General features: G+C 36.9%; 2 protein-coding genes across 2 annotated transcripts in view; both read left to right on the forward strand.

Moving 5' to 3' along the window:
- Positions 1–4,669: 4,669 nt before the first annotated feature.
- Positions 4,670–27,967, forward strand: part of LOC110437733 (alpha-tectorin) — a 47,377-nt gene continuing 24,079 nt past the window's right edge. The window contains exons 1-14 of the mRNA XM_021480403.3: positions 4,670–5,344; positions 5,461–5,592; positions 17,832–17,912; positions 21,577–21,615; positions 21,749–21,870; positions 22,033–22,311; positions 22,479–22,574; positions 23,668–23,821; positions 24,384–24,637; positions 24,890–25,036; positions 25,126–25,705; positions 25,812–26,395; positions 26,503–27,067; positions 27,172–27,776. Coding sequence (XP_021336078.3) covers positions 17,864–17,912; positions 21,577–21,615; positions 21,749–21,870; positions 22,033–22,311; positions 22,479–22,574; positions 23,668–23,821; positions 24,384–24,637; positions 24,890–25,036; positions 25,126–25,705; positions 25,812–26,395; positions 26,503–27,067; positions 27,172–27,776 — 3,474 coding nt within the window. The 5' untranslated portion in view covers positions 4,670–5,344; positions 5,461–5,592; positions 17,832–17,863. The remainder of the gene's footprint in view (positions 5,345–5,460; positions 5,593–17,831; positions 17,913–21,576; positions 21,616–21,748; positions 21,871–22,032; positions 22,312–22,478; positions 22,575–23,667; positions 23,822–24,383; positions 24,638–24,889; positions 25,037–25,125; positions 25,706–25,811; positions 26,396–26,502; positions 27,068–27,171; positions 27,777–27,967) is intronic.
- Positions 16,373–27,967, forward strand: part of si:ch211-39f2.3 — a 97,095-nt gene continuing 85,500 nt past the window's right edge. Inside the window, exon 1 of the mRNA XM_009306880.5 lies at positions 16,373–16,416. The gene's annotated coding sequence lies outside the window, so the exon portion shown is untranslated. The remainder of the gene's footprint in view (positions 16,417–27,967) is intronic.

The following is a 27,967-nucleotide window of genomic DNA, read 5'->3' on the forward strand; positions in this document are numbered from 1 at the left end:
TTTTCGATATTCCTGACGCATTCAGTGATAGACGGCAATAACTCAAAAACCTCTTACCCTAAAAAGATCTAAAGTGTGTTTTCTACAAAAAGACAATGCTGGTTCTGTTTCCCAGCTGTCTTTTTTTTTTTTTTTTTTTCGCTCAACATTATGACCACTGCTCCATTTGAGCCCTCGCAATCTGCATTTAGCCTGGAGAGCTCGGGCTAAGTGGAGCTTTTAGTAAGGGACCGTCGGAAAAGTGCTTCTTTTTCTTCTTCTTTTTTTTTTTTTTTTTTTGCTCCGTCCTGCGTGTTTTATTCAAAACACAACCAATTTTCTCTTAAAGAGCACAAATAGTTACTAAAGTAGTCGAATGCTTCATTATAGATCTGTGCATTCTTACATGAACTCCTCTGTTATCAAACAAAACACAACGAGAGATTCATTTGCTGCTCTTCACTAAATAACTATAGTAACTTTAATCAATATGCAAATACAATTAAAAGTGAAATAGATTTTATAGCTTTATTTAATTTCTGTATAGGCCATTGATTTTAATAGTCTAAACCTTTTATTTTATTGTCAATATTTTCTAATGTTTGCTATTGTATTCTATCATGTGAAGCTGTTTGTTGTCCCATATTTTTTTTTACATCCCAACATTGACAAATTGCTAATCAATCAATAGCTATAGTGCTATCTGTTAGTATTAACCTCAGCTATTGTTATAAAAGGGCATAGATGTTATGGAAAATAGTAATAGTAATATAACTACCCCCATCATTCCTTCTTCAAGCAAATGTGTAAATATTAGATCTATTCAGCAATAACGTTAATTGCATTGGCATATTTCTCTGACGTTTTCCCAGCTTGTAGTAGTCAATCAAAAAGCTATTTAGTTTCATATGACTGTACACTAGCACTGGAATTTACTGCTATGTGACACGGATGCCACCTGAAATTTTGCCTAGGGTGCCAAACTGGTTAGGGCCGGGCATGTGACTAGCGTGTAGCGTCTGGCACTCATGGCCGCAAAATGTTTGGTAAAATGGAAAAGTTTTTAAAACTAAAGGCATTGCAGACTTCTGATACGTCTTCAGATCAAACCAAATCTAAAAAGGAGCCAAACAGAAATATGATCAGTTCTACCTAAATCTCAATTTTATTGCCAGCAGAGGTCCAGAGGGTGAGGAAGTCCTGCAATGTCTTTTATAGAAAAGCTTGCAAGTGCTAGATAAAACACTTAAAACTTAAACAACACCTGACAACAATGTCAACAAAGGTTGATCATATTCTCTTCTGAAAAAAGGAGTATCTTTATCAACAAAAAATTTTGCACAATTACAGCCAGTATCTCACAAAAAGCACTTCGAGCCTGATTTTATGCATATATTTTTGTGCATATCTAATTGCAAAATCCTAAAAAAACCACACACCATATATTTTTGACTGCTTTGAATGGATACATATTTTTTTTTACCAATTTTTCCATATTAAAATATTATGGTGGGTCTTAAGATTGAATTACTTGCCTAGGTGGATCCCGGAATAAAAAAGTTTGGGAATCCCTGTTATAAACAACCAAGCCTTAAAAATACACTGTGGACCAGTGGTGCCAGCAGCCGTACGGCTGTACGCACTTTGCGTACCTACCACGAAAGGGCGGGTATTAATGTCGCTTTTTATTTATTTATTTATTTGTGGCATAATTTAAATTGATTATTAAACAGTATACACTACAGCTGCCTGCTTTTCCACTATCGTGCCAAATCGTTCTGAGAACACTTGGGTATGGTTACGGTTGTTTCTCCACTGAGGACTCCGGAAGAGAATTTAACCAACATCTACATGCACTGCTGAAAGACTTGTTTTTCTGCTGTGCATCGAATAAAGACACGCTTAACATTATTGATGTTCACAATCGTATATAGCTACATACTATATCCATGATACACGAACTTGCAGACTCTTTGAACATCGAGGAAATAACTGCACTTCAGCCAAGCCAGACGTCTTGTTTTGTGATTTAATGCCGGCTATACCACCCGAAGGACGGTTACGGCGTGTTGAGATGTCGGCCGTCACCGGAGAAAGTCTAATCTTTCATTACTTTATTGGGATTGTGTTTGAAAGCTTTAGTGGCACTGTAGCTGTCCAAGGTACTGTTGTATGAGTTAAATTATATATGCACCATTAAACAGGTCAAATTAATGAATAAATAAAATAAATATGGATTCTTAAATGTCGTTATAGTTTTTACACAAATAAAAAAATTCAAATGTTTTATAAAAATAAAAAGTAATTTTCACAATTTTTTACGATTCAGTTAAATATAATTTGGACATTTATGGGGGCATGTAACATGTTTCTGTTTTTTTTTTTTTTTTTTTTTTTTTTTACCGTGATCTTTAATACATAATGGGTTTTCTAAAATGTAAAGCAGGATTTTGTCTATAGCTTTAATTATAAAGACAATAAAATATTAAAACTAACAAAAGTAAAATAATAAAAATGCAAAAATAAAAAGAGCAGAATTTTGCTAAATTATAAAAAATATTTGTTTTTATTTTACTTGATGAATTCGTTATTTAATGTTTGAATACTGAAATAACAGCCATCGGAAGGGGGCGGGGCGGTGCTGGATTTGTGCGTACCTTGGAACGAAATCCTGCAGGCACCCCTGCTGTGGACCACCGCTTTAAATAGGGGTGTGAACCTACACAGGTCTCACGGTTTGGTCACAATTATCATGCCATCGATTCGGTTCAATTCGATATCTTAGTGCATCACAGGCATTGATGCTGCTTTACATAAACAATTTGATATTTTACTCAACAATGCAATAATTCTTGTATTAAAATGTATCGTTATTACATTATGGCTAGAGTAGTTATACTGACAATGTTAAACATTTATTTCCATGCACAACACTGTGTTCACTATGAAAGAAAAAAAAAAACATAACAAATGCTTGTCTTGATCATAACTTCAAAATGCAATATGATCACTTAAATCTGCATATCGATTTCATTTTAAGTTTCCATTGCTGCTCATGACCTCCATCACTGAGGAAAAAAACACACACATGCAAGTCATACTCCCCGACTCCCTGCGCAACTCTCAAATGATCTCTCTGTGCTACAAACTGAATGTTATTTATAGCTTTATTACCTGTTATTCACAGCCTGTGCAGGTTCTGTTCACTGAAGTAGGCGTAAGGGAGCTACGTGTGCATCCTCTCGGTAGTAAACAAACAGTGCGTCAGCTCACATGTGATTTTGCAGCCGCAAATACATCTTTACATTTAGACAGAAATGATTTTTGGGAGAATTATACCTTATAAAAACAGTTTGTGACACTTTTAACACCATTGGAGGTGTCCATGTTCCAGTGAAGACTTGTGCGTTCGCCTTCATGCTTCTCTCCTGACCTTGAAAATATAATTGGCTGAATTGTAGAAAAGCTGAATTAAGATCGCGTTTAGGGTAGAATCGACATCGTGATCTTTTTTCAAATAATCGTGCAGCCCTAGCAGATAGTTCACCTCAGATCTTAAAAATAACATAAACCGTTTGAAATTGAACTTTAGATCTGTGACTCAGTCCAAGCCAACACATATCAATGATTCAGCATATGTACATTTAATAATGTTAAAGAGATTTAATAAGTATTAATTAGAATGTAAGCCTTGCCATTTTGTTGGAGTGCAGTAAGTGCACTATTATCTGCTTCTGAATGGCTGTTTTTAAATTTCTGTTATGTTTCGTCTGGTGCAAACCACCCAATTGCTTATCACTGCAAATCTCCTCACGTAATGTTTTGTTAGGACACAATGTTACAATGTTACCTGCTCACCTAATGTTTACATTCGTAATATTAATGTTATTTGCTTATTAAGTATGACCTCATGTGGAACTCTGAATCTGCATCTTATTTTGGGGCTGTTACTGTCCACCGCAGTGGTCCTCATCCACCGGGCCGCGGACCGGTACTGGTCTGTGGATTAATTGGTACTGTACCAGGCCGCACAACAAATCATTAATTATTTTCATTATATTATCTTATTATAATCTGAACGATCTTTTATTTTGAAAAATGACTGTATTCTCTCAGTTACATCTCAGTCACTTGAGCGCCCAAATCTAACCCACAAGCAGCAGAACGAGTAAGAAAGTCTTTGGAAAGTTTCTTTGATAAGGGGAAAAAGGCCCAGTGAAGGACCCACTAACTGCGAAGGAATGGATCTGCTACCAATCAGTCAGCAAATCAGGTGAATCCAGCATGTCATATTTATTTATTTGGCAATTACTTTTCTTTTTAAGCAAATTGGGTCAAGTGTAATGTAAAACTAACACTGTTTGAGTAATTGTCACCCATTTTTAACTCATTTGATGTTTACTTTGTTTCTTTTTTACAATATGATCACATGCCTACAGAAATGTGATAAATACCTGTTATAAAGATGTTATAAGACGGCTATTACACTTACAAACCAGTATCAGAAAGTTCTGTAAGTTTATTTCATTTTATTACTTTGATATTCCCTCAAGAAATCACTTAAAATACAACAAACTGTTTTAAATACAGTTTCGAGTTCAAGCTTTCATTTCTTTAAGCTTGAACTGAGTATTAATGTTCTGCGCTGAGCTAAATGATGTAATGTAGATTACATTTGTGTTCCTTATAGAATATTTGTCATCACTGATTGCTGAGTAATCTCCAGCTTAAGTGCATCGGTAGTGTGAACGACTTGAATGCCATTGACTCTCACGCCATATGAGGCAAAAACCGGTAAGGTGAGGTTTTAGTTTGTATAGTCTGCACCAGTTGTCAATACGATTTTGACTCTATATTGTTGATAAATAACACAGTTGGCCAGCAGGGTTAAGTTAATAAAACAATGTATTTGTTTTTAATATTCAAAAGTGCGTCATTTTTTACCAATTGGGATAAATTGCTCAGTTCAATTAAAACATTTACAATAGTTTTTTTGTAATTTAATATATTTTAATCAAAATCATTCTGATCTCATGCAGATTTTTATAGTAAATCTGTTAGATCTGTTAGAAATAATGCAGCTTAATGTTTAACAGTTATGAACCATGTTTAACATTATAAACATCTTTACGTTCTTTTGCTTTATTAATGTTTTCATGCTATTTCTTGTTAATGAAAGTTCATCAACTAATGTGACACATGAAACCTGACTCTTTTTTTTCTTTTTTTTTTCTTGGAACTAGTTTTAACTAAGATTAATAAAAGCTATTGAACTAATGTTTATTGTTATTTAATGCAATCATGTTTAAAAGCATCAATACTATTGGCTCAATGGACTCCTGCAACTAGTATAACACAACTAAAGGTATGTGTGAAGAAGTGGCATGGGGTGAAAAATGACACCTTTTGAGTACTGAAGGATTTTAATCATTTTGAGTTATCACTGTAAAAATCTTTTTTTCTTTTTTTTTTCAATTGCAGTAAAACCAGCGAAAGCATTTTGCTGTCTCATGTTCAGACGGGATTGTCATGTTTCCGGTTGACACTACACACCTTGGTGTTCCCAGTTGAACAGGAAAAGTCTGTAATGGTGAAATCATGCTTAATTTTCAAGTAAGTCACGTGATCTTCATTCCGTTCATCATGGATCTCAGATGTATTGTTAAATTTAAATGTGATGTGTAATAGGCCATTAGATGTGCTGTTTTTTTTTTTGTTTGTTTTTTTACAAGATTTAAAACTTACCAAGGAGTTTGCAGTGTTGCGTTACTGATATGTTTAGTCGGCATTGTCTTGTTAAACATTGTTCATCTGTGCAATTGCACTCTGTTGCTCTTTCACTTAAGAGTTCTGACATTTGCTAAATTTCTAACCTCATATTTGTATGCTCATTTTAATATTCTAAATAGAAATGAAAATATGTGCATAGTCTTAAATTGTGTATAAATATGAAACTCATTTAACAATAAATAAATAAATAAATAAATCATCAGTGTGCAAAAAAAAAGAGAGAAAAAAAAACTTCTTTGATTTTAACTCAACAGATCATGTAACTTGATAACTGCATTGAAAACAAGGGCAGTTTTTTATTATTGTGAAATGTGTGAGTATTTAATTATTATTAATAGTTATTATTGTGGTACAACCCCAAAATCAGAAAAAGCTGGAACTTTATGGAAAACACACACAAAAAAGTGATTTCTAAATGTACTTTGACTTGGATTTCTGTCAGACAATATGAACACAAAGTATTTCATGTTTTGGCAGGTCAACTTCAGTCATTTGTAAATGTAAATCCTTTGCTGTCATTCAGACTTGCAACACATTCCAAAAAAAAGTTGGCACACGAGCAGTTCAGGGTTAGAAATAAGGGTGAATTGGTCAAATAATGGTGTGATTTGAAGCATGTGATGTCGACAGGCGATTGTGATTTTGATTTGGTACAATAGCAGCATCTAAGAAAGGTCTAGTTTAGGAGCAAAGATGAGCTGAGGATCCCCAGTTTGCCAACAAATATGTGAGAAAAGGATTGAAATATTTAAAAACAATGTTCCTCAAAGAAAGAGAGAAAGAGGTTTAGATATTTCTCCTTCAACATTGCATAGCATAATTTAAAGATTCAAGGAATCTGCAGGAATTTCAGTGTGGAAAGGACAAGAGCGCAAGATTAAGCTGAACTATCGTGATCTCCGATCTCTCAGGCAGCACTGAATCAAGAATTATCATTCATCTATAAGCGATATCATTACATGGCCTCAGGACTACAGCGGCAAACCATTGTCAAGTACCACAATATGTAGTTACATCCACAAATGCCAGTTAAAACTGTATGGTGCCAAAAGGAAGCCCTATGTTAACAGTGTCCAGAAAAGCCGTCGACTTCTCTGGGCTTGGAAGCATCTGGGAGAGACCATCATACAGTGGAAACATGTATCGTGGACAGATTATCAGTATTTCAGGTATTGTTTTTGGGAGAAATGGATGCCTTGTGCTCCGGACCAAAGAGGAAAAGGATCATCCAGACTGTTACCAGCAACACGTCCATAAACCAGGGTCTGTCATGGTATTAATTGTGTCAGTGCCTTTGGCAAAGGTACCTTGCACTTCTGTGATGGCACCATTAATGCTGAAAAGTGTATATAGAGATTTTGGAGCACAATATGCTGTCTTCTTTTCCAGGAACACCCATGCATATTTCAACAAGACAATGCAAAACCACATTCTGCACACATTACAAACACCTGGCTGTGGAGGAAGAGGATACAGGAACTTGACTGGCCTGCCTGAAGTAACGACCATTGAACACCGTACCCTGCTTAAGACTTGTTTGCAGGAAGAATAGCACAAAATTACACCTGTAACACTTCATCATTTGGTGTCTTCAGTCCCTAAATGTATTTTAATTGTTGTGAATAAGAATGGCAACATTACAAAGTGGTAAATGCTTTACTGTTCCAGCTTGTTTGTAGTTTTTGTTGCAAGAACCAAAATTGGAATGTGTTTATTTAAAAAAATAAAATAAAATCATGAGGAACACATTAAATATCCTGCTGTTGTATTGTCTGCAATGAAATACGAGTCAAAGTAAATTTTGAAACCACTACTTTCTTTTTTTTAAATACTTTGCAATTTTTTATGCATTATTCTATCCTCCCATGTTACATGTACAACTTTGTTGAGAAGTGAAAATGTCATTCTTTTTCTTTCTTCGGCTTAGTCCCTTTATTAATCTGGGGTCGCCACAGCAGAATGAACCGCCAACTTATCCAGCATATGTTTTACGCAGCGGATGCCCTTCCAGCCGCAACCCAACACTGGGAAACGCCCACACACTCTTGCAGGACGGTGCAAGAGTTTTCTAGGGGTATGCGCTGAGTTTTCTTGGGACGGTGCGGTTGTGAACTCATGAACTGAAGAGTGGGGCCACTCTCATTTACTTTTGAGGGGCACTTTATCCAAGAGAAAAAAGGGCATGTGCTCTCCACAGGCAGCCTGATCTCACGAGGAAACGCAAGTATTTTACATTTTGCCAGTTTAGTGGCTAATTCGTATGAATTTGTATGAGTTCAGTCGTACGGAAAAGTATAAATTTAAAAAGGAGGCGTGGCACCCAACCCCACCCCTAACCCCAACCGTCATTGGGTGATGAACAAATCGTACTAAATTGTATAAATTAGATCGTACGAATTCATACAAATTAGCCACTAAATCAAAAAGTTAAGAATTGTCGTGAGATTGCGTTGGTTGATCCATATCTCACAGACCTTACGGCCAATTTAGCATATCTAATTTACCTGTACCGTATGTCTTTGGACTGTGGTGGAAACTGAAACACCCAGAGGAAACCCATGCAAACACAGGCAGAACATACAAACTCCACACAGAAATGCCAACTGATCCAGCCAGAGCTCGAGTCAGAAACCTTGCTGTGAGGCGATTGCCACTGTGCCACCGTGCTTCCCTGGATGGAAACGGTTAATGACAAGCGGTAGCACTTTATTCTATTGTGCTGCTCCACAGATACATTTTGTGTCTAGTAATTACTTTAAGTGGGTAATAACTTGGTATGACTAAGAATCTATTGTTAAACTTGTTTACTTGCTTTGTGTAAACCTGTACTCCTACCAGGAAGTAAACATAAATGCATTTGCTGTAAAATAATCTTACGGAACAGGTTTGATGGGCCTTTTTGTTCTCACAGAGTCAAAAACAAAAGCTAAAGTGGCCTAAATACTAATCATTTATTTATTTTTTGATTCATAACTAAATGCTATTTAATATTTAAATAAATAATAGTGTTGGTTCAAGGTTCTAGGATCACAGTCTCTCCTTTTTGCAGTGTTTCAGCAGAATTGATAGTCCTGCTGGTCAAGGCACATGTCTGGATCCGGATGATTCCCTGTCATTATGCTGGATTTTCTGATCTAGTGTAAATGTGAAGCTGAACTAGCAGATTTTTGCAGTAGTTTGCTGACAGCTGTCAGTTTGCTCTGTGATTGGTGCATAGGGCCATGAACGAGGGGGTGAAACTAAATTATGTGAATAGTGCATGCATTTGTAAATATTGCCCATGGTTTTCTATAATTGCATTTATAACTTGTATATTCAGTTGAAGTTAAAATGATCAGCCCTGCTGTGAATTTGATCCTTTTTCAAAAATTTCCCAAATGATGTTTGACAGAGCAAGGATTTTTTCACAGTATTGCCTATAATAGATATTTTTTTCTTCTGGAGAAAGTCTTATTTGTTTTATTACTTATGTTTTAATTTTTTTTATATTATTAGCCCCCTGATGCACTTTTTTCCCAATTGCCTACAGAACAAACTTCTGTTATACTGTTTTACAATGATTTGCCCAATTACCCTAACTTGATTAACATAATTAACCTAATTATAAAAATGAAATGCATATATATTATTAGGGCTGTCAAAATAAGCGTGTTAAAGCACGCGATTAATTAGAACTATTTGATGCGTTTAAAAAAAATTAAAGCAGTTGCAGTTTTTTATTTTATTTCCTGTTGTTGTCGACGTGTGTTCAATATGCAAAGAGGTATGGATAAGACCAAGGAGGACCTTTTTGAAGGAAAGTTGTAGTATAAACAACGACTGTGTGTGTGTGTGTGTGTGTGTGTGTGTGTGTGTCTGTCTGTGTGTGTGTCTGTCTGTGTGTGTGTGTGTGTGTGTCTGTGTGTGTGTGTCTGTGTGTCTGTGTGTGTGTGTGTGCGTGCGTTTACTTGCAACAAGAGCAAATGCCTGACATCACTGACTGTGTACAAAGAAGTCTCTTTAGGGCATTCTATATGCATTCTAAAGTCTTTGCAGTGTCCGTATCTCTCAAAGCTGTTTAGAATTAAATGTTTAGAAATGGTGTGACCAAAGTCCCTGTAAGAAGTCTATAGTCTTTGATATGTGCCTTTGATGTACCCCTTGGCCACATTATCCCCCAATAATGTAAATAGACTGTCTTAGCAACTGACTAAATGTTAAGGAGGACTATGCAAAATTGTTTCTACTTTAAAATTAATGTTCTCAACTCACAGAAATACACTTTTTAATGTACAATTGTTCGTATTCAATTCTTTATTATTATAATTTTCCATATTTGCAATGCCTGTATTTTTATTTATTTATTTATTTTTTTTGCAGCACACAGAATCCAACATGGAAATCATTTTGTTTGTTATTGGCATTGATTGTTCTGACATTCAGATGGCACTACATGCCTGTGTTTTTATTTCTGTTATAAATATGGCTTTTTTTTTATTTAATCATGATTAATCACAAAAAAAAAAGATCAGTTAGGTAATTTTTTTTAATTCAGTTGACAGCCCAAATATGTGTGTTAATGTATGTGTGTGTGTGTGTGTGTGTGTGTGTGTGTGTGTGTGTGTGTGTGTGTRTATATATATATATATATATATATATATATATATATATATATATATATATATATATATATATATATATATATATATATATATATAAACCAGGAGTGCAGGATATACAGCTGGAGTCAGAATTATTAGCCCCCCTACATACATACATACATATATACATACATACATACATACATATATATATATATGCTAATAACTCTGGAAGGCCAGGGCTAATAATTCTGACTTCAGCTGTATATCCTGCACTCCTGGTTAGAGCTAAACTGCATTTAGTTTCCTTCTTCCTGTACACGTGTAATGACAATAAGGTTGTGTCTAATCTAAAAGAGCTTCAACTTGTTGGGAAAGACTTTCCACATGGTTTACGAGTGTGTTTATGGGAATTGTTGACCATTCATCTAGAAAAGGGGTTCCCAAACTTTGCAGCCCGCGACCCCCAAAATAACAATGCAGTGACTCGCGACCCCCACATTCCTCAGAAATAGTTATAAATATACAAAATTTTCATGTTGTTGTTTTTTCAGCAATTCTAATTGTTTAATAAGGCCTCATTTACACATTCATTTTTGTTTTAAAAAGCTTAAATTTTGCTATGGTTATGCCTTCCATCCACACTACCTCTGAGTTTTCGAGTCTTGAAAATTGAGCGTTTTGGTTACCCTGAAGAGGCCAGCGGTAGATTCAGCATGGACTGGTCGATGTTTGGCGGCTCTCAGCTGGGCAGGTGTGCTCAGAGCTCCTGCTGACTGCCTGGAGCTCAGACACAAGAATATGCTGAAGTAGCTTTCAACGCATGCAATGTGTAGCCACGTGATGCGTGTTTCAGCGGTGTAGTGTGGGTGAAGAGCTGTTCAGAAATGTCAGATGAAACGTCAGTTTGTACCTGGATCATTTTCATTCTTTAAACAAAAAAAACATTAGTGTAAATGGGGCCTAAAATTGATTTGACTTTTGGAAATCATCATGCTATCCCCGGTCATTGTCCCCCACTTTGGGAACCACTGATCTAGAAGCACCTTTGTGAGGTCATTTTCTTATGTTGGATGAGAAGGCTCGGTTTATAGTGTCCGCTCTCATGTTCAGATGGGTTGAGGTCAGGACTCTCAAGGCCAGTCAAGTTCCTCCACACCAATGTCATCTGTGACTTCATGGACCTTGCTTTGTGCAATGCAGTGATGTACACGCCAGAAAAGTACACCACCAAACTGTCCACACAAAGTTGGTACCATGAATTTGTCTAAGGGTGCTTTCACACCTGTGAATCGATTCAGTTGTTCCGAAACAGAGATTACAAATGTTACATTGTTGCTCTTTGCTCTTGGAGCGGTTCGCTTTCACACTGCAAAGTTTCTAATCAGACCAAAAGAGCTAAAACAAGTCACGTGCGAGTAAACTCTCCTTACATTAGTCAGAGTGTCAGGGTTTATTTTGCAGCGTCCCGCTAAGCTGTCAGGAGAGGTGGTGGTTTGGTGGTGATTGACAGGGTGCGCGCGCCCGACGTGTCTGAGGAGAGATGCGGTGGGGAGGGGTGAGAAGGGTGCGCGACGATGCCTATTTGAGGACCGGGAGGAAGACGCGAGATTACGGGGAGATCATCACTCGTTTGCGGGCATTCGGAGACTCGCGAAACTTCCCGCCCTACTCATAATTCTCTCTCCATATAGCCGTAAGCCTATTACATATCCATAAAACACTGTGATATAACCGCGCTCGGATCGGATCACTTTCTCACTGCAATCGAACTGCTCCAGGGTTCGTTTCAATCGAGCCGAGACCACCTCATTCAAGCGATCTCAGAGCGATTACTTTGGTGTGGAACAGATCGCGATTGCCCTGTTCACATATGACAATCGAACCGCGCTAACTGGGCAAACGAGATGCGTTCTGAAACAAAAGTGTAGGTGTGAAAGCACCCTAAGGGTGCTTTCACACCTGTGAATCCATTCAGTTGTTTCGAAACAGGGATTAAAATTGTTACAATGTTGCTCTTTGTTCTTGGTGCGGTTCGCTTTCACACTGCAAAGTTTCTAAACGGACCAAAAACAAGTCATATGTGAGTAAACTCTCCTTACATTGTTCAGCGTTGTGGTGGTTTGGTGGTGTTTGACAGGGTGCGCACCACGTGTCTGAAGAGCGAGGAGGGATGCGGTGGGAAGGAGTGAGAATGATGCGCAATGTATTTGAGGATTGGGAGGAAGACGCACAATTACCAGGAGATTATCACTCGTTTGCAGGCATTCGGGAGTCTCTGTGCATTTGCGGGAGACTCTTGAAACTTCCGGGAGTCTTGTGATATCTGGAACAACCTCCCGCCCTACTCCTAATTCTCTCTTCACATAGCCGTATGCCAATTACATATCCATAAAACACTGTGATGTAGCCGGGCTCGGATCGTTTGCTTCCTCTTTACAATCGATCTGCTCCAGAGTTCGTTTCAATCGAGCAAATGTTTTGGCGCAGATCTGAGTGCGATTGCTGGTTTCACATATGCCAAACGAAACGCGCTAACTGAGTAAACAAGACAGGTTGCGAAACAAAAGTCTAGGTGTGAAAGCACCCTAAAATATACTAGTTAGGGCTGGCCAATATGAGCTGAAATAAAAACTTCTATTAATCGAACACTGAAAATTTTATCATGTTATGCTGTATTATCATGATATTAACCTAGGCTGAGAAAAAAAAGTTATACCAAAGGGAAATGTTTAGTGTATTGCTTTATACATCTTCAGAGTAAACAGGTAACACTCTACAGTAAAGTCTCATTCGTAAATGTTAGATAATAGATTAAAAATCTACTTTGAAAAACAAAAAGCCTGATTGATTGATCCACTGTTTCATTTACACAGTGACCACCAATGCTTGATCAAAATGCTTAATCATCACCTAACATACTGAAAGTAAAAGTTCAGCGATGACACACCAGTACAATCTCTTTCTCTTTCTTCACTATGATCTCTTTCCTGGTCAACCACGCACAATTAATTCTGACAGCCATCTAAAGCACATCTCCATCATTACGCTAAAGTCGATTTGCAGCATTCTTGGCATGCAGGTGCTTTATAATCAGAGTCATACAGATGACACATGCTTTGATCACGTTTTCCGTTCACCAGTACAGTACGAAGTGTCATGTTTCTGACATTTAAGCTTTTTTGTCATGTCAGCCAATTTTTAAGCTCAACAGAACAGCACACGCACTTATGTTAACACAATTTTTTTCATGTGAACAGGATGGTTTTCAGTTTTGGATGGTCTTCAAAACTTAAAAGTATACACCATTAGCAGCTATTTTATACTGTAGAGTAAATCTGCTATATACTGTGCAGTACATTAGCAGCTTTTTTATAGAACAAATCTGCTGTATATTTATAGTAAATTAACAGCTATTTTATACTCTGTAGTATGGAGTAAATTAATTTATTTTCTCAAAATTCTACACAATTTTTGCTTTTTTAATTTATTAAAAAAGACCAAACCTGAAAAATCAAATGTACATAAGTATTCACAGCCTTCACCGTGAAGTTCTATTTTAATCTCAGGTACATTCTGTTTCCGCTGATCATTCTTGAGATGTTTCAGCAGCTTAATTAAAGTTCACCTGTGGTAAATTCAGCTGATTAGACATGATTTGAAAAGTCATTCACCTGTCTCCAGTGTTGGCAGTGCATGTCAAAGCACAAACCAAGCATGAAGACAAAGGAATTTTCTTAAGGCACAGGGCTGGCAAAGGTTACAGAAAGATTTGAGCTGCTCTGAAAGTTTCAATGAGCACAGTCGCCTCCATCATCCATAAGTGAAAGATGTTTCAACTACCAGGACTCTTGCTAGAGCTGGCCGGCCATCTTAGCTGTGTGATCAGGGAAGAAGGGCCTAAAGCTGCAGTCACATTAGAGTTTGAGCATGCGATATTCTGTCGTGCAGCACTGCGAAAAGGAGTGGGATTAAACAAGCTTATTAGGCATTTAAAAAAGTGAGCGATTGCTCCATGTTCTAGATCGATCTCACGCAGTCAAGTGATGCGATTTCGCTGGTCAGAGTTCACCAAGCTTGAACTTTGCATCGCAGCTACCTGTGAAATTTGACGCATGACCCTGCGTTTCCAGTTTGACGCATTTGCGTGCGTATGAATGGAAGTCTACGGGAGGAAAAGCCCAGTGTGACTGCAGCTTTAGTCAGGGAGGTGATCAATAACTCGATGGTCACTTTGTTTGAGCTCCAGCTCCACGCCTGTGTGGTAGAATGGCCAGACGAAAGCTGAATTACGCCTGGAACTTGCCAAAAGGCATCTGAAGGACTCTCAGACCATAAGTAAGAGATAATCAATGGCTTGCTGTGTGTTAAAGGATTTTAATGCACGATGTGGAGGCAAAGTATTAGGTTAGCCAAATGATCTCATGGAATTGATCCAACTAAAAGACTGCAATCGCTGCTTTAAGTAGAATAACGTTACGATTATTAGAAACACATTAATCTATACAAGTCATGTGTATACACATGAAATAAAACATTCACAAAGCTGTAACTCATCAAACGCCAGTTTAAGGGCGCATAAAATGTGTTAAAGAAGAAGCAGCCAAAGCCCATTTCAGAAATTGTTGCTGTAAAATATGTAGGGAAATTTAGCACAAGAAAAAAACATATCGGTACAGGTAGGAGAACATTCTGCTTTATCTTTTTTTTTTTTAAAGTGTAATATTACATTACTTATAGTCATAAATAAATCATTAAACTTATCTCTGCGTTCTGCCCAAAAATACACCTGAGAACAAATAACAGGTTAAAAAGTGCAAAGACTGACTGCTAGATACACAAAAGATTATTTATATATCATGTTTCAACAACAGAGATGCAAGAGATTAGATCCAATTGCAGGTCCAGAGATGGTCTAGCCGATATAAAGCATAGCTCGGGGAGGAGCAGTTCGCCTGGAGCCTCCAACATTTTTAAACACGTGCTATCCTTATACATAAGACTTGACTTTAAAATAACTATATTCTCGCTTGAAAAACTCTTAAAACTTGATTTTGTGGCATAATTTATGAGTATTTTCCTAATTATGCCCGTCCACCATTAACAGTCCCCATCGGTTTCCTGTGCAGCACATGCGAGTTGCTATGGTAATTATAAAAGTTTGGGAGAAGCGCATTTATTTCGAACTGTGAACAAAACTGACTGGAACTACCTGTGCGTTTCAGCGAAAATAATGCACAGAATCAAGAATTTCAACAGATGAGATGAGATGAGAGAATAAAAATCTGGTGAGAATAAAATTGAAGTCTTTGAAGTGAATGCCAGGCGTTGAGTTTGGAGAAAACCAGGCACCGCTCATCACCAGGCTAATACCAACACTATATATTATAAAGTGATGTAGCAGCTATATTATACTCTAAAGGAAATCCACTGTATACTGTATAGTAAATTAACACCGATTTTATACTGTAAACCCTGAACCCTCTGAACAATCAAGACTATATGCATCATGATCCTTATTGCTCAAAATGAGTAAATTAACATTTTGTTTCTTACTATAAAATGAGTGTATTCATTTATTTTTTTATTTTTTGTATTTATTTGATTTCACATGTCATTTGTTCACATATTTAATTAAACCTTTATCTAATGATATACTCTAATGCATGGTTGGTGCAGTATTCTGCCTTTTTTCCTGTAAAAAATAGTGTTCACACAGAAATAAATGTAAATGGTGTGCTTTATATCGTGGACACGTAATTAGATGACAAAATAACTATACAAATCAAATATTAGATAGACATGATTTAAGGTTTCTACGTGACTAGATTCTGTTCCTTCAAAAATACAAGGAAGTGAAAGCATTAAAGGTCAGGTAATCGCACAGCATGCCATGCATTCAACTAATGGAAAAACTGGTTTAAAGTTATTGTTGAGAATGGTTACCCATAATGGCCCACCCACATTTATCAATAATACTCATTAAACGTCCAGCTCAGCTTCATTGTGCTCTGGTTTAACTGATGAAGAGGGAATCATTCTGATTTACTCTGCAGCAGCAACTCAGGTAAAGTTACTACTCGTTCATCTCATCTGACTATAATTATTCTTTACAATGTTTTTTTTTTATACATATAATTATTAATAATATTTATTATTATTATTTTATCTTTAGTCTTCCTATGACTATTTTTTATATATATTTAATAAATGTATGCATTGCTTAGTTAAAATAATATATTTATAAATATACACACAGAGTTGAAGTCAGAATTGTTAGCCACCTTGGATTTTTTTTTCTTCTTTTTAAAATATTTCCCAAATGAATGTTTAACAACAAGGAAATTTTCACAGTATGTCTGATAATATTTTTTATTCTGAAAATTTTTTTTATTTTTTATTTTAAACACCATTTTAGGGACAAAATTATTAGCCCCTTTAAACTAGATTTTTTCTAGATAATCTACAGAACAAACCATCATTGTACAATAACTTGCCTATTTACCCTAACCTGCCTAGTTTAACACAGTTGAAGTCAGAATTATTAGCCTCTGTTTATTTTTTCCCCCAGTTTTTGTTTAATGGAGAGAAGACGTTATCAACAGTTTTAAACATAATATTTTTATTAACTCATCATCTCTAATAATTATTTTATCTTTGCCATGATGATAGTAAAAAATATTTTACTAGATATTTTTCAAGACACTTCTATGCAGTTTTTATTATAGTACTTCCATAAAAAAATATCTCAGACATACTGTGAAAAGATATATATATATATATATATATATATATATATATATATATATATATATATATATATATATATATATATATATATATATATATATATATATATATTTCATATATATATAAACATATATATATATATATATATATATATATAAACATATATATATATGTGTGTGTGTGTGTGTGTATATTTGTATATATATATATATATATATATATATATATATCATATTTATAAATTTTGTAAAAGCCTTAAATAACAAAATTATTTCAGAACTAATTTCATATTCTTGAATACATTAATAAATGATTTCAATTTTATGCAGAATATAAACTTTTTGTTTATTTTTAATTGTTTTATTTTGTTTCAAAATGCAGATTGTTTATATAAACTGTAAAAAATGTGTTGTTTCTTTTCTTTTCTGAAAGTCTTTTATGTTCACCAAAGCTGTATTAATTTACAGAGCATATAGTACAGATAAAATAATACGATGCAACACTGGAGACTAGAATACTGCCTGTTAAAATCTTCTGCTGTCACAAGAATAATTTATACATTTTGAAATGTATTCAAATAGAAAACCTAACTGCTACTTCACTTTTTCACAGGCTGTATTAATATCAGGCAAATGCAGCATTGTTGAAAAAAAAGAGAGAGAATTTTAAATACATTCTTAAAATCTTGACCAATAATGCATTTGTCTATGTTCTTTGTGTTCATTTCTACAGATCACTGACGTCTCAAGGAGCAGTCTGCCACAATGAGGTTTCCAATCTTGTTGTGTGCGTCACTACTCATGTTGGTTAATGGTAAGAGTTTTATCAAAATGTCATTAAAAATAAATCTTTCAGTAACAATGATTTGTTTAGTAATTTTGTCATCATTTAGTAAAAAATGTTGCTAGTGTAAAAATCTTTCTGATTGCACACTTAAAAAAGATGTAAAAGATATTGCGGCATCCAAAATATGTATCTGTGCTAGAAATAACTGTAGAAACTAGAATTATTTCTGCCGTTTGTTTCCTTCAAGTATGGTTTGAACTGATTAGATTGTATCTTTTAGTAAAAAAATAACGTTATTTTTTTATCTCTTCTGTCAATATTGCAATTATTTGTTTACATAATAAAAAATGTACTTCTTTTTTTGGTACATTATTTTGCAGAAATTATATTTCCTCAAAACTTTGTCACAGGCTGTCACTGTTCAAAAATGAACAAATGTGTGAAAATAAATCAAACTTCACCTCAGTAAAGCTGGTTAGGTGGAAGAACACTATTTACTTATGTTTTGTTATTAAACTAAATAAAATTAGATCAGAAAAAAAGAGTACTAAAACAGAAATATCCTGTCACCTTTTTACATTACATTTATATTTATGTTACCAAGCCAACGAGTGACTTTTCATTTTCAGTTGTGCTCGCTGATCCTCGTACATTGCTTGTTTTCAGCTCCTTTTACACTTGAACAACTACACACATGCTCGGGTCTATTTAACCGAGTATAATATCGATGCTGTAAAAGGTACTCCATAAACTTTAAAAAAATCAATCTTTTGCCAGACGTTTTCAGTGGCTGAACAACACTTCCATGCATATAAACCCAGTCATAAAGAAGAACACAGTCTACATAAGCTTTGCGTGACTAAAATAGTCTACACCTGTCCACACCTGTCTAAATGTAATACTTCAGCTATGGTGTCACCCTTCAGATTGTTGTTTTGAACACCGCAACGTCATTTCCCTCCAGTGTGCAAAAGTAATTCCGATATTGATTCAGGGCTTAGAAAAGAATTGATTCTGCATTTTTGGCAGAAGCCCTTTTAAAACAATCTTGCTTTTCATGGATACAAGGCAGTCTTTCACAAAAAAATAAAAAATAAAAAAATAAATCAGGTTGATCAGGCATGTGATTAGCTGAAGACAAAAAAAAAAGGAAGACGAGAACCCCCCTATATATATATATATATATATATATATATATATGTATGTATATATGTATATTTGTTTAAGAATATCGTCCCACAGGTCATTCGAAATCGAACCTCTTACTAAGCACTCCTAATGTTATCTGTGAGGGAAGATGACCGATTCAGAAGTAGATTATGGAATATAGAAATGAAGCTTTAACTAATAAATTACAGGAAAGTAAAGAATCTAAATGGTTTCCAGAGGGCAAAACAGGAAAGTCGGGTATGAAGGACCTAACATAATGTCTTATTTTCAAGACTCTGAAAACCTAAATAATGTTTTATAATTGTACCTCAATGACAGGACAGATCCACACCGCCGCTAGATGTCGCCACTAACTCGGTTATTTCTCGTGTTTAAAGGGCGATAAAACCCTCTTTTTCAGTTCAAGTCTACCTCAGAAAATTAAAAAGAAATAAAAAAATTTGCTTCGAGATGGGCGTGGAGAAGAGGGAGGAGTGGGAGTGGCCGGCAGTGAAGGGGAAAAAGAGTGGAGCGAACTGTCTATTGGCTCACAAAACGAGACACAAACCATGAGACCCATGATTTTATAGTTTACAAAGTTAAAATGCAAAGAAATAAACAGTAAGTAATTTAATGCCCTGCTACATTTGTCATTGGTAATTTCATATACACATAACCACAATTTGTTTTATCATTATAAAGATAATCATGTTCACATAAACACTATAAATGAGGATGACTTCTCGTCCTTAATCCCTGGGTCTGAATGCTGACACAGTTTATAGCAATGTAGTCTCTTGCCCTGTCTATATCAACCAATAACCCTGCCGGTAATCTGGAGGATTTTAAACATGTGCGAACACAGCAGCACTGATAAAGGCGATGTGTCTCAATGGTAACCTGATGATAACGACCTCCACTGATAAAAGACAAAGTCCGCCATTCTCTAATTCTCATACAGCTCTCCCCACAAAAATGCTTGCTGTAAACCAGCAAAAAACTTCTCATAGGATTAGAAAACTCTGCTATGCATAATAATGAGAAACTGACGCGTCATCACTCCACTTGCAGTTTTGTGCTACGTCATCAATTTTGATCCCGCTGCAAAAAATATTTTAAACCCGTAAGAAAAAATTAGCTGACAAAAGCTCATAATTATCCAGTTTTCCCAACAATTATAGGTAACAGGTGTAACGTTGTCTTTACTGATGCTCAACACACACAAATCTGGTAACATTTCAAAAAAAGTACTCCAGGGTTCCTTGAACCTTTAAAAAATTTTCCCTATAATTTAGTCAACACTTCATTCAACATGATAAATAAACTACTAGTCAGTCAACATTTCCAACAATAAAAATATCAAGTCCTGTTGAATTGAGCAGCCTAATATGCTTTAACATTCCACTCTGAAAAATATATCATGCATTACTAAAAATGTTTTATCACTTTCACTTTCCTTTTGCGTAGTCCCTGCTTTTTAATAGCTTTAATTAATTTAGTGCTGTCAATCGATAAAAAAAAATTAACTAATTAATTGCACTTCTTAAAAAAAAAAAATAATCGCATTCGTAGATCACTGTCTTTGTTTTGGTACTTTTAACCCACCCATTGCCAGCTTAGCTGATTATATTTCAGCACACGGGGTTGCCTTGCTGGAAAACCACATATTCCATTCAGGCAGGAAGACTCTCAAAGCATGTGTTCATGACTGATATGCGACCTCCGGTGGACAGTAGCAGACTAACAAATGAGACGCAGATTCAGAATTCCAAATAAGGTTATTAATTAGCAAATAATATAAAAATGACAAGCCTAAACATTAGGTGAGTAGGTTATATTGTAACCCTGCGTGCTGACAACATGCTACGTGACAATGATAAGCAATTAAGCTGTTTGCACTAGACGAATCCTGACAGAAATATAAATACAGCCATTCAGAAGCACAGAATATGCACACACTCACAAAATGGTACATATTAAACCTCTTTAACTTGATTAAATGTACATGGTGAATCACTGATATGTGTTGGATTTGAGTCACAGTTTTAAAGTTCAGTTTTAAATGGTTTGTTTTATTTTCAATATCAAAGGTGAAACTATCTGCTGCAGCTTTCAGTAGTATGGCAATACATGTCATGTAAAATGGCATTCAAACTCGCATTATTAGCATTTAACGCTGAATAAAGCACATGAGGTGCACCTAAGGTGATCGTTGTGGGTTTTCTGTTGTTCACCTCCAAACAATAGAAGCCATTTCTAATATGTTAATTCGAGGTGTTGATTAGAACAAAAACTCCTTTGAATATGGAAACCTTTACTTCTATTGCGTACCATTGCATTTATTTAGAACATGATTTAAAATAAGCCTATAGGCTCAAGACTTGATCCTGTTGGTTGTTAACCTGGCAACCTGGGCTTGCCTTTGTTTTGATCAAACAATGTAATACTTAGTTCAACCACTGGGTGTCAAACTTACATACTGCACCTACAAGAATTAGCCTGTAATGTTAAAAATCTCTCTTTTTTAACTCTTTCTTTTCAGGACAGAGTCCCATGACCACCACCAGGCCAATCCCCCCAGGTATGTTTGAACTCATTTGTAATTTGTTTTCAATTTTTATTGAAAAAGTAAATAGTTATTAAATAAATGCATGCAAACATTCATACAATTTGCTAATATGGCTTCACTTTGATATAAATCCAAATTTCCACAGCTGTGTTTTATCCATTTGGTGATGGAGACACAGTGATTGCTCGTTCTGATGATGGCAGTTCATCTGTGATCTACCTTCTGCAACAGTTCATTTTTTTTGGACAAAGATATAGTCAAATTTATGTAAGTCAGTATACAAAGCAAACTTGTTCATTCAAACATGTTTTCAACCTTGTACAGATTCCTTAACAGTCTTGTAGCCTGTAGATATTTCTAACCGTGATAATAATAACTTGCATTGTTTTAAATAAACTGTACATTATAAGTCATGTTAATCTGTTTCAGGTCAACAACAATGGAGACTTGACTTTTAATGGGCAGTTTAGCAGCTATACGCCATACAGGTTCCCAGGTTATGGTACAAGAGACATCATTGCTCCATTCTGGACAGATTTGGACACCAGTGGGAATGGTGTGGTTTCATATCGTCAGTACACCAACAGCAGTGTGCTCACAGAGGCCACACAAGACATTAACCAATACTTCCCTGATCTGAGCTTCTCTGCTTCATGGGTCTTTGTAGCAACATGGGACAGAGTAGCATATTTTCCTCAATCAAGAACGGTAAATATCCTAACTTGATTCCTGTCCTTGATTGATAACATATTGGAGAAACGAAAATGAATGAACCAAAGAAAGAATAATTGTTACATATTCTATGATTCTTGTAATTACCTACAAGAACTGTTTTAATTGGTATTGACCAGCACATTTATAATTGTATTTTTCAGGAAACATCTTTCCAAGTGGTTTTGATTTCAGATGGCCATTACACATTTGTATTGATGAATTATGGAACAATTGCTCCAGCTCAACGTACGATACAGGTGCGACTAACATGGCAACTAAGTCCCCATTTACACTAATGTGTTTTCGTTTTAAAATGCATACGTTTTGCTATGGTTACCCATCCGTCCACACTACGCTGGAGTTTTCGTGCGCCGAAAACGGAGCATTTTTTAAACGCTGAATAGGCTGTTTTCATTCTAAAACGCTGCTGCTCCGTCTCAGTGTGGATAGGGGAAAACGGAGACATCTGAAAATGTAGGCGGGGCTGCAGACATTCGCCTCTCTGATTGGAGCTTTTCCGCAATATTAGGTAGCCTACACAAAGTTCAGTCCTGCATCCTCTCCTTGTAAGTTCAGACTTCGCAAGTTTGATATGGAAAACAAACTCACGACGACATGTCCGGTAAATCTTCAAAGGGAACAGTGTACTTTATAACCTTATTCACATTACCCAGGCTACTATAACTTTCTCAACGATAAAATGAAAACATGATTTAAAGAACTGCCTATTTTCATTTGATATTAACAACTTAACAGACAGCAGAAATGTTGAGGCGTCATGCTGCATATACGAGCGTCATCTTCACTGTGTGGATATTTATAACAAGACAGAGCCTATAACATCACTGGCTCCTTTCATTTTCATTAAAAATACAAAACATACCCTCTTTTGCTGAATATCAGTTTTAACAATCAATAATGGCCATTATAAAAGTATAACATACAATAATTTTATACATTAAAGGAAATAAAGGCAAGCGATCAGTCAATATACAGAATGTACATGGTTACATTAACTTATCTTTGCGCTCAGCCAAAACACGTTACCTGAGAACAAGTAATAGATTCAAAAGACCAAAGTCAGGGAATATGCCGTTTGATGCGCGTGTGTGTGCGTGCGTGTGTGTGGTCGCGGTCACGTGATGTGCGTTTCAGTTGTTTTCGTGTAGACGGAGAGCTGTTCAGAAACGCTGGATGGAACACTAGTGTGGACGCAGATCGTTTTCATTCTAAAACCCCATTTTAAAACTAAAACGCACTAGTGTAATTGTGTAATTGGGCCCTAAAATAAACATAGTTAAAAGATATTGTAAATAAGATACTTAAAGTGTTTTATCATAATTATTACAGGCTGGTTATGACACCATCAACTCTACATACCATTTCTCAATTCCTGGATCTTTCTCGAATAACTTCACAAACTTGACATACAGCAGCAATGTCAATGTGCCAGGCAGATGGGCCTTCAGAACAGATCATGGATCACGGGGTTGTCAGTTTAATGGTATGGTCTTTTTTTTTTTTTTGTCTTAGCCTGCTGTGCTCCTAGATTGAGGGTGTCCACATTTTTTATCATGGAGGGCCTCTTTCCTTCCTTTATTTAATACCCCTGCTAAAACGTTGCAAAGAGGCAATCTGCAATTGCCTCTTTGAATATCACACTAACTGTACAAAAAAAAAAAAAAAAAAAAACTACTAACACTTCCCTTCTTAGACTTTACAGACCTGAAACTTGCCTTTAGTACTTATTCATTGTTGCTCTTAGTTGTGTAAATTGCTTCCTTGTCCTCATTTGTAAGTCGCTTTGGATAAAAGCATCTACTAAAGGACTAAATGTAAATGTAAATGTAAAACATACTTGTACCACTTATACAATTTCTTATATGTTGCTGCAAACTGGGGATTTTTGGAACTAACATTGGCAGAATGACATTTCTGTCCTAGACTAAATAAATTAATTGTTATTTTTAAATTGCTTTAACTTAGCAAAGAAAATCTTGATAATATATTTATTCATTGAACATTCAGCAATTTAAAGTTTGAAGCCTTGTGAACTTATTTTCTAGGTAGTGCAGTGCAGCTTGGAGACTCTTTCTGGAGTGATGCCACCTGCCGGCAGAAATGCATTTGTACCAACAGTGGTCTTCAGTGTAGCCAGAAGCCATGCAGTTATTCCCAAGCCTGTCGTCCAGCTGCCTTCCAATTCTCTTGCCAGAACATTCCACGTCAAACATGTACCATCTCTGGTGATCCTCACTACTACACGTTTGACAATCAGGTTTTTCACTTTCAAGGGACCTGCACATACGTTCTATCAGAGGTTAGTATTTCTCCATTGTAGGTGTTGCTAAGCTTCCATCCTGCAGATTACAGCTCCAACCCTGCTTCAACATACCTGTCTATGGTTTTATAGTAGCCATTAATATTTTGATTGGCTGAATCAGGTGTTTGATGGCGTTAGATTTGAACTCTCAGAAGCACGATTCTGAGAAGCTACATCTGCTCTATAGTGGCTTTCTGTTTATTGTGTAATAGCTGTGGATCTGCCAATAATCCTTTAATCTTTGTTTAGGCTTGCGGTATTGGATTGCCATATTATCGCATTGAAGGCAAAAATGAGCATAGGGGTAGCACGCATGTGTCTTGGACACGGATGGTTAGAGTGTTTGTCTATAATAAAGTAATTGAACTGGTCAGAGGTCACAACTATGAAGCAAGGGTCAGTATAAGCATTTATTTTCATTCTCTCTCAATTGCTGTCTTGTATCAATTTTCTAATTCATTGTTTTTCATTTTTATTTTATTCAGATTAATGGAAGCTTTGCAGCAACACCGTTCTCCCTACGCAATGGCTCCATCCAAGTCTATCAGTCAGGTTTTTCTTTGGCCATCAGCACAGACTTTGGTCTGCTTGTTACATATGATGCATACAGCTACGTCAGGATATCTGTACCATATGACTATCAGAATGCCACCTGCGGTCTGTGTGGAAACAATAACCTGCGCTCTGATGATGACTTCCGTTCACCCAGTGGGGAGATCTTAAGCTCAGATGTGGACTTTGCCAACAGTTGGAAAGTAGATAGTGACACAGACCCTGAGTGCCATAATGTCAGGTGCACAGGTCTGGCTTGTGCCGTTTGCACCACTGATGAAACAAATCGTTACAGTGACACAAACCACTGTGGAATCCTTGGAGATGTTGCTGGTCCATTTGCCGCTTGCCATTCTGTTCTTGCGCCACAGACGTACATGGAGAACTGTGTCTATGACCTTTGTTTGGGAGAAGGGTACCAGCCAATTTTGTGCCAGGCTCTGAATGTGTATGCCACTCAGTGCCAACAACAGGGTGTACACCTTGGGCAGTGGAGGCAGCAAGGATTTTGTGGTAGGTCTCCTGCAGAGAATAATGATTTGAATAGAACAAATATCTGACTACATTGAAACATTTCAGGAGTTGATGCATATTCTCTATTTTCTTTCTCCATTTCCAGAAATTCAGTGCCCTGAACACAGTCATTTTGAGCCTCAAGGAACAGGCTGCCCAGCAACATGTAATAATCCATCCGCCCCAATGAACTGCCCCTTGCCAAATCAGGAAAGTTGTATCTGTGATCCTGGGTACATTCAAAGTGCTGGAGTGTGTGTGCCTCAAGCAAACTGTGGTTGTACGTTTGAGGGTTTTTATTACGCTGAAGGACAATCGGTAGTGTTGGACAGTGACTGTGGGAGACAATGTGTGTGCAGCAACATGTCAATGATCTGCCATCAGTATCAGTGTGGTCCAGGAGAGGTGTGTGAGGTCCATAATGGTGTCAGAGGCTGCAGACCAATTGGTTATGCTACCTGCTCAGTTGAAGATCTAGGATCATATCACACCTTTGACGGGCAAATTTTCAGATATGCTGGAGCATGTGGACTGACCCTAGCTAGAGTAATGGGGCAATGCTCTTTGCCACACTTTGTATTGACCGTGGAGAAAGTACCCAGAGGTTTTCAGAACTTTTCCAGGTTTTTGAAGTTCGAGGCAGGAGGAATCCAGGTCTCCATTGAAATGGGAGAGGGAAGCAATGTAAAGGTAATGCAAAACATTCGCATGTGAATCTTTGAGTATGAGAGCATTGCTGCATTATCTTTCAATCTATCTGCAACATGAAAAAGTCTCTTTATACTTTATCTCTTCAGGTGGATGGACAGATGGTTGGTTTGCCTGTCAGTGTTGGCTCTGGTCAAATCCGCATCTATCACAGCAGTGTGAGGGGTTTTGTTTTGGAAACAAACTTTGGGGTGACAGTGAGGGCCGACTGGCCACACATTGTCCGCATCACAGCGCCAAGCACCTACAATGGCACACTTGGAGGTCTGTGTGGAAACCTGAATGGAAATATCGCTGATGAGTTTTACACACCAGATGGCGTCCTTTTAAACGACACTCAACTGTTTGCGGGCAGTTGGCGTGATGGATCCCTGTCAGCCCATTGTGAGGAGCCATTCAACAGCTGGGAGCCAGGACATTTTCAGAGCAGGAGCCAGTTCAGTCAACAGTGTGGTATCATGGCTTTGCTTGATGGACCGTTCGCTGAGTGCAGCAGGACATTTAATCCTCAACAGCGAATTGCTGATTGTGTTCAGTTGCTGGAGCAAACACAAGGTGCCAAAGAGGCTCTATGTGAGGCTCTGCGAGGTTACACACTGCTTTGTCAACAGAATGGAGTTGCGGTAGAAGACTGGAGAAATGTCACCAACTGTGGTAAGCATATATTTTTAGGATGTGCTGACTAAAACTCGATTTCATGTAACTGTAAAGTAAATTTTTTCTGACATTGTATTTATGTTTGTTTTTTTAAATTCCAGAACCCATCTGTCCAAATAATACCCATTATGAAGTATGTGGCACCTCCTGTCCTGCATCCTGCCCCAGCCTCTCATTCCCATTCCAGTGCAGCTTGCAGTGCCAGGAGGGATGTCAGTGTAATGATGGAAATGTGTTAACTGGAGATCACTGTGTGCCCCCCATGGGTTGTGGTTGTCACTACTCTGGGAGGTATTATCAGGCTAGACAGAGATTCTGGCATGGTCAAGGGTGCCAGTTCTTGTGTGTTTGTGATGGAATTACTGGAAATGTCCAGTGCACACCAGCATCTTGCAGGGAAGAGGAAGTCTGCCAAGTGTTGGATGGCGAATATGGCTGCCATCCTCGTCCACAAGCACGTTGCTCTGCTTCCGGAGACCCTCATTACATGTCTTTTGATAGAACCTTCTTTGACTTCCAGGGCACATGCCGCTATGTGCTAGCCACAGTATGCAATGACACCATTGGTCTTCCACATTTCCAGGTGGATGCAAGGAATGAACCATGGCATGGACTCACAGTGGCAATTACAGTGGAAGTTTTTGTCAACGTCTCTGGGCATTTGGTACACATGTCACAGGATTTAAATGGTCATTCTGCTGTTGAGGTAATCATACATTGCTTTGTGTTGCCTAAAAGTTTCAAATATGTTTATATATGTCCTATGATTTAATACAGTGGTTCTCAGCCACTTTCCTGGAGGACCACCAGCACTGTGTGTATTGGATGTCTCCTTTGTCACACCCATTTCAGGTACTAATGAGCCCATAATCTAAACGAGGTGGACAATTTGCAGAG

The sequence above is a fragment of the Danio rerio genome, chromosome 12 (genome assembly GCF_049306965.1).
Source record: "Danio rerio strain Tuebingen ecotype United States chromosome 12, GRCz12tu, whole genome shotgun sequence".
Lineage (NCBI taxonomy): Eukaryota > Metazoa > Chordata > Actinopteri > Cypriniformes > Danionidae > Danio > Danio rerio.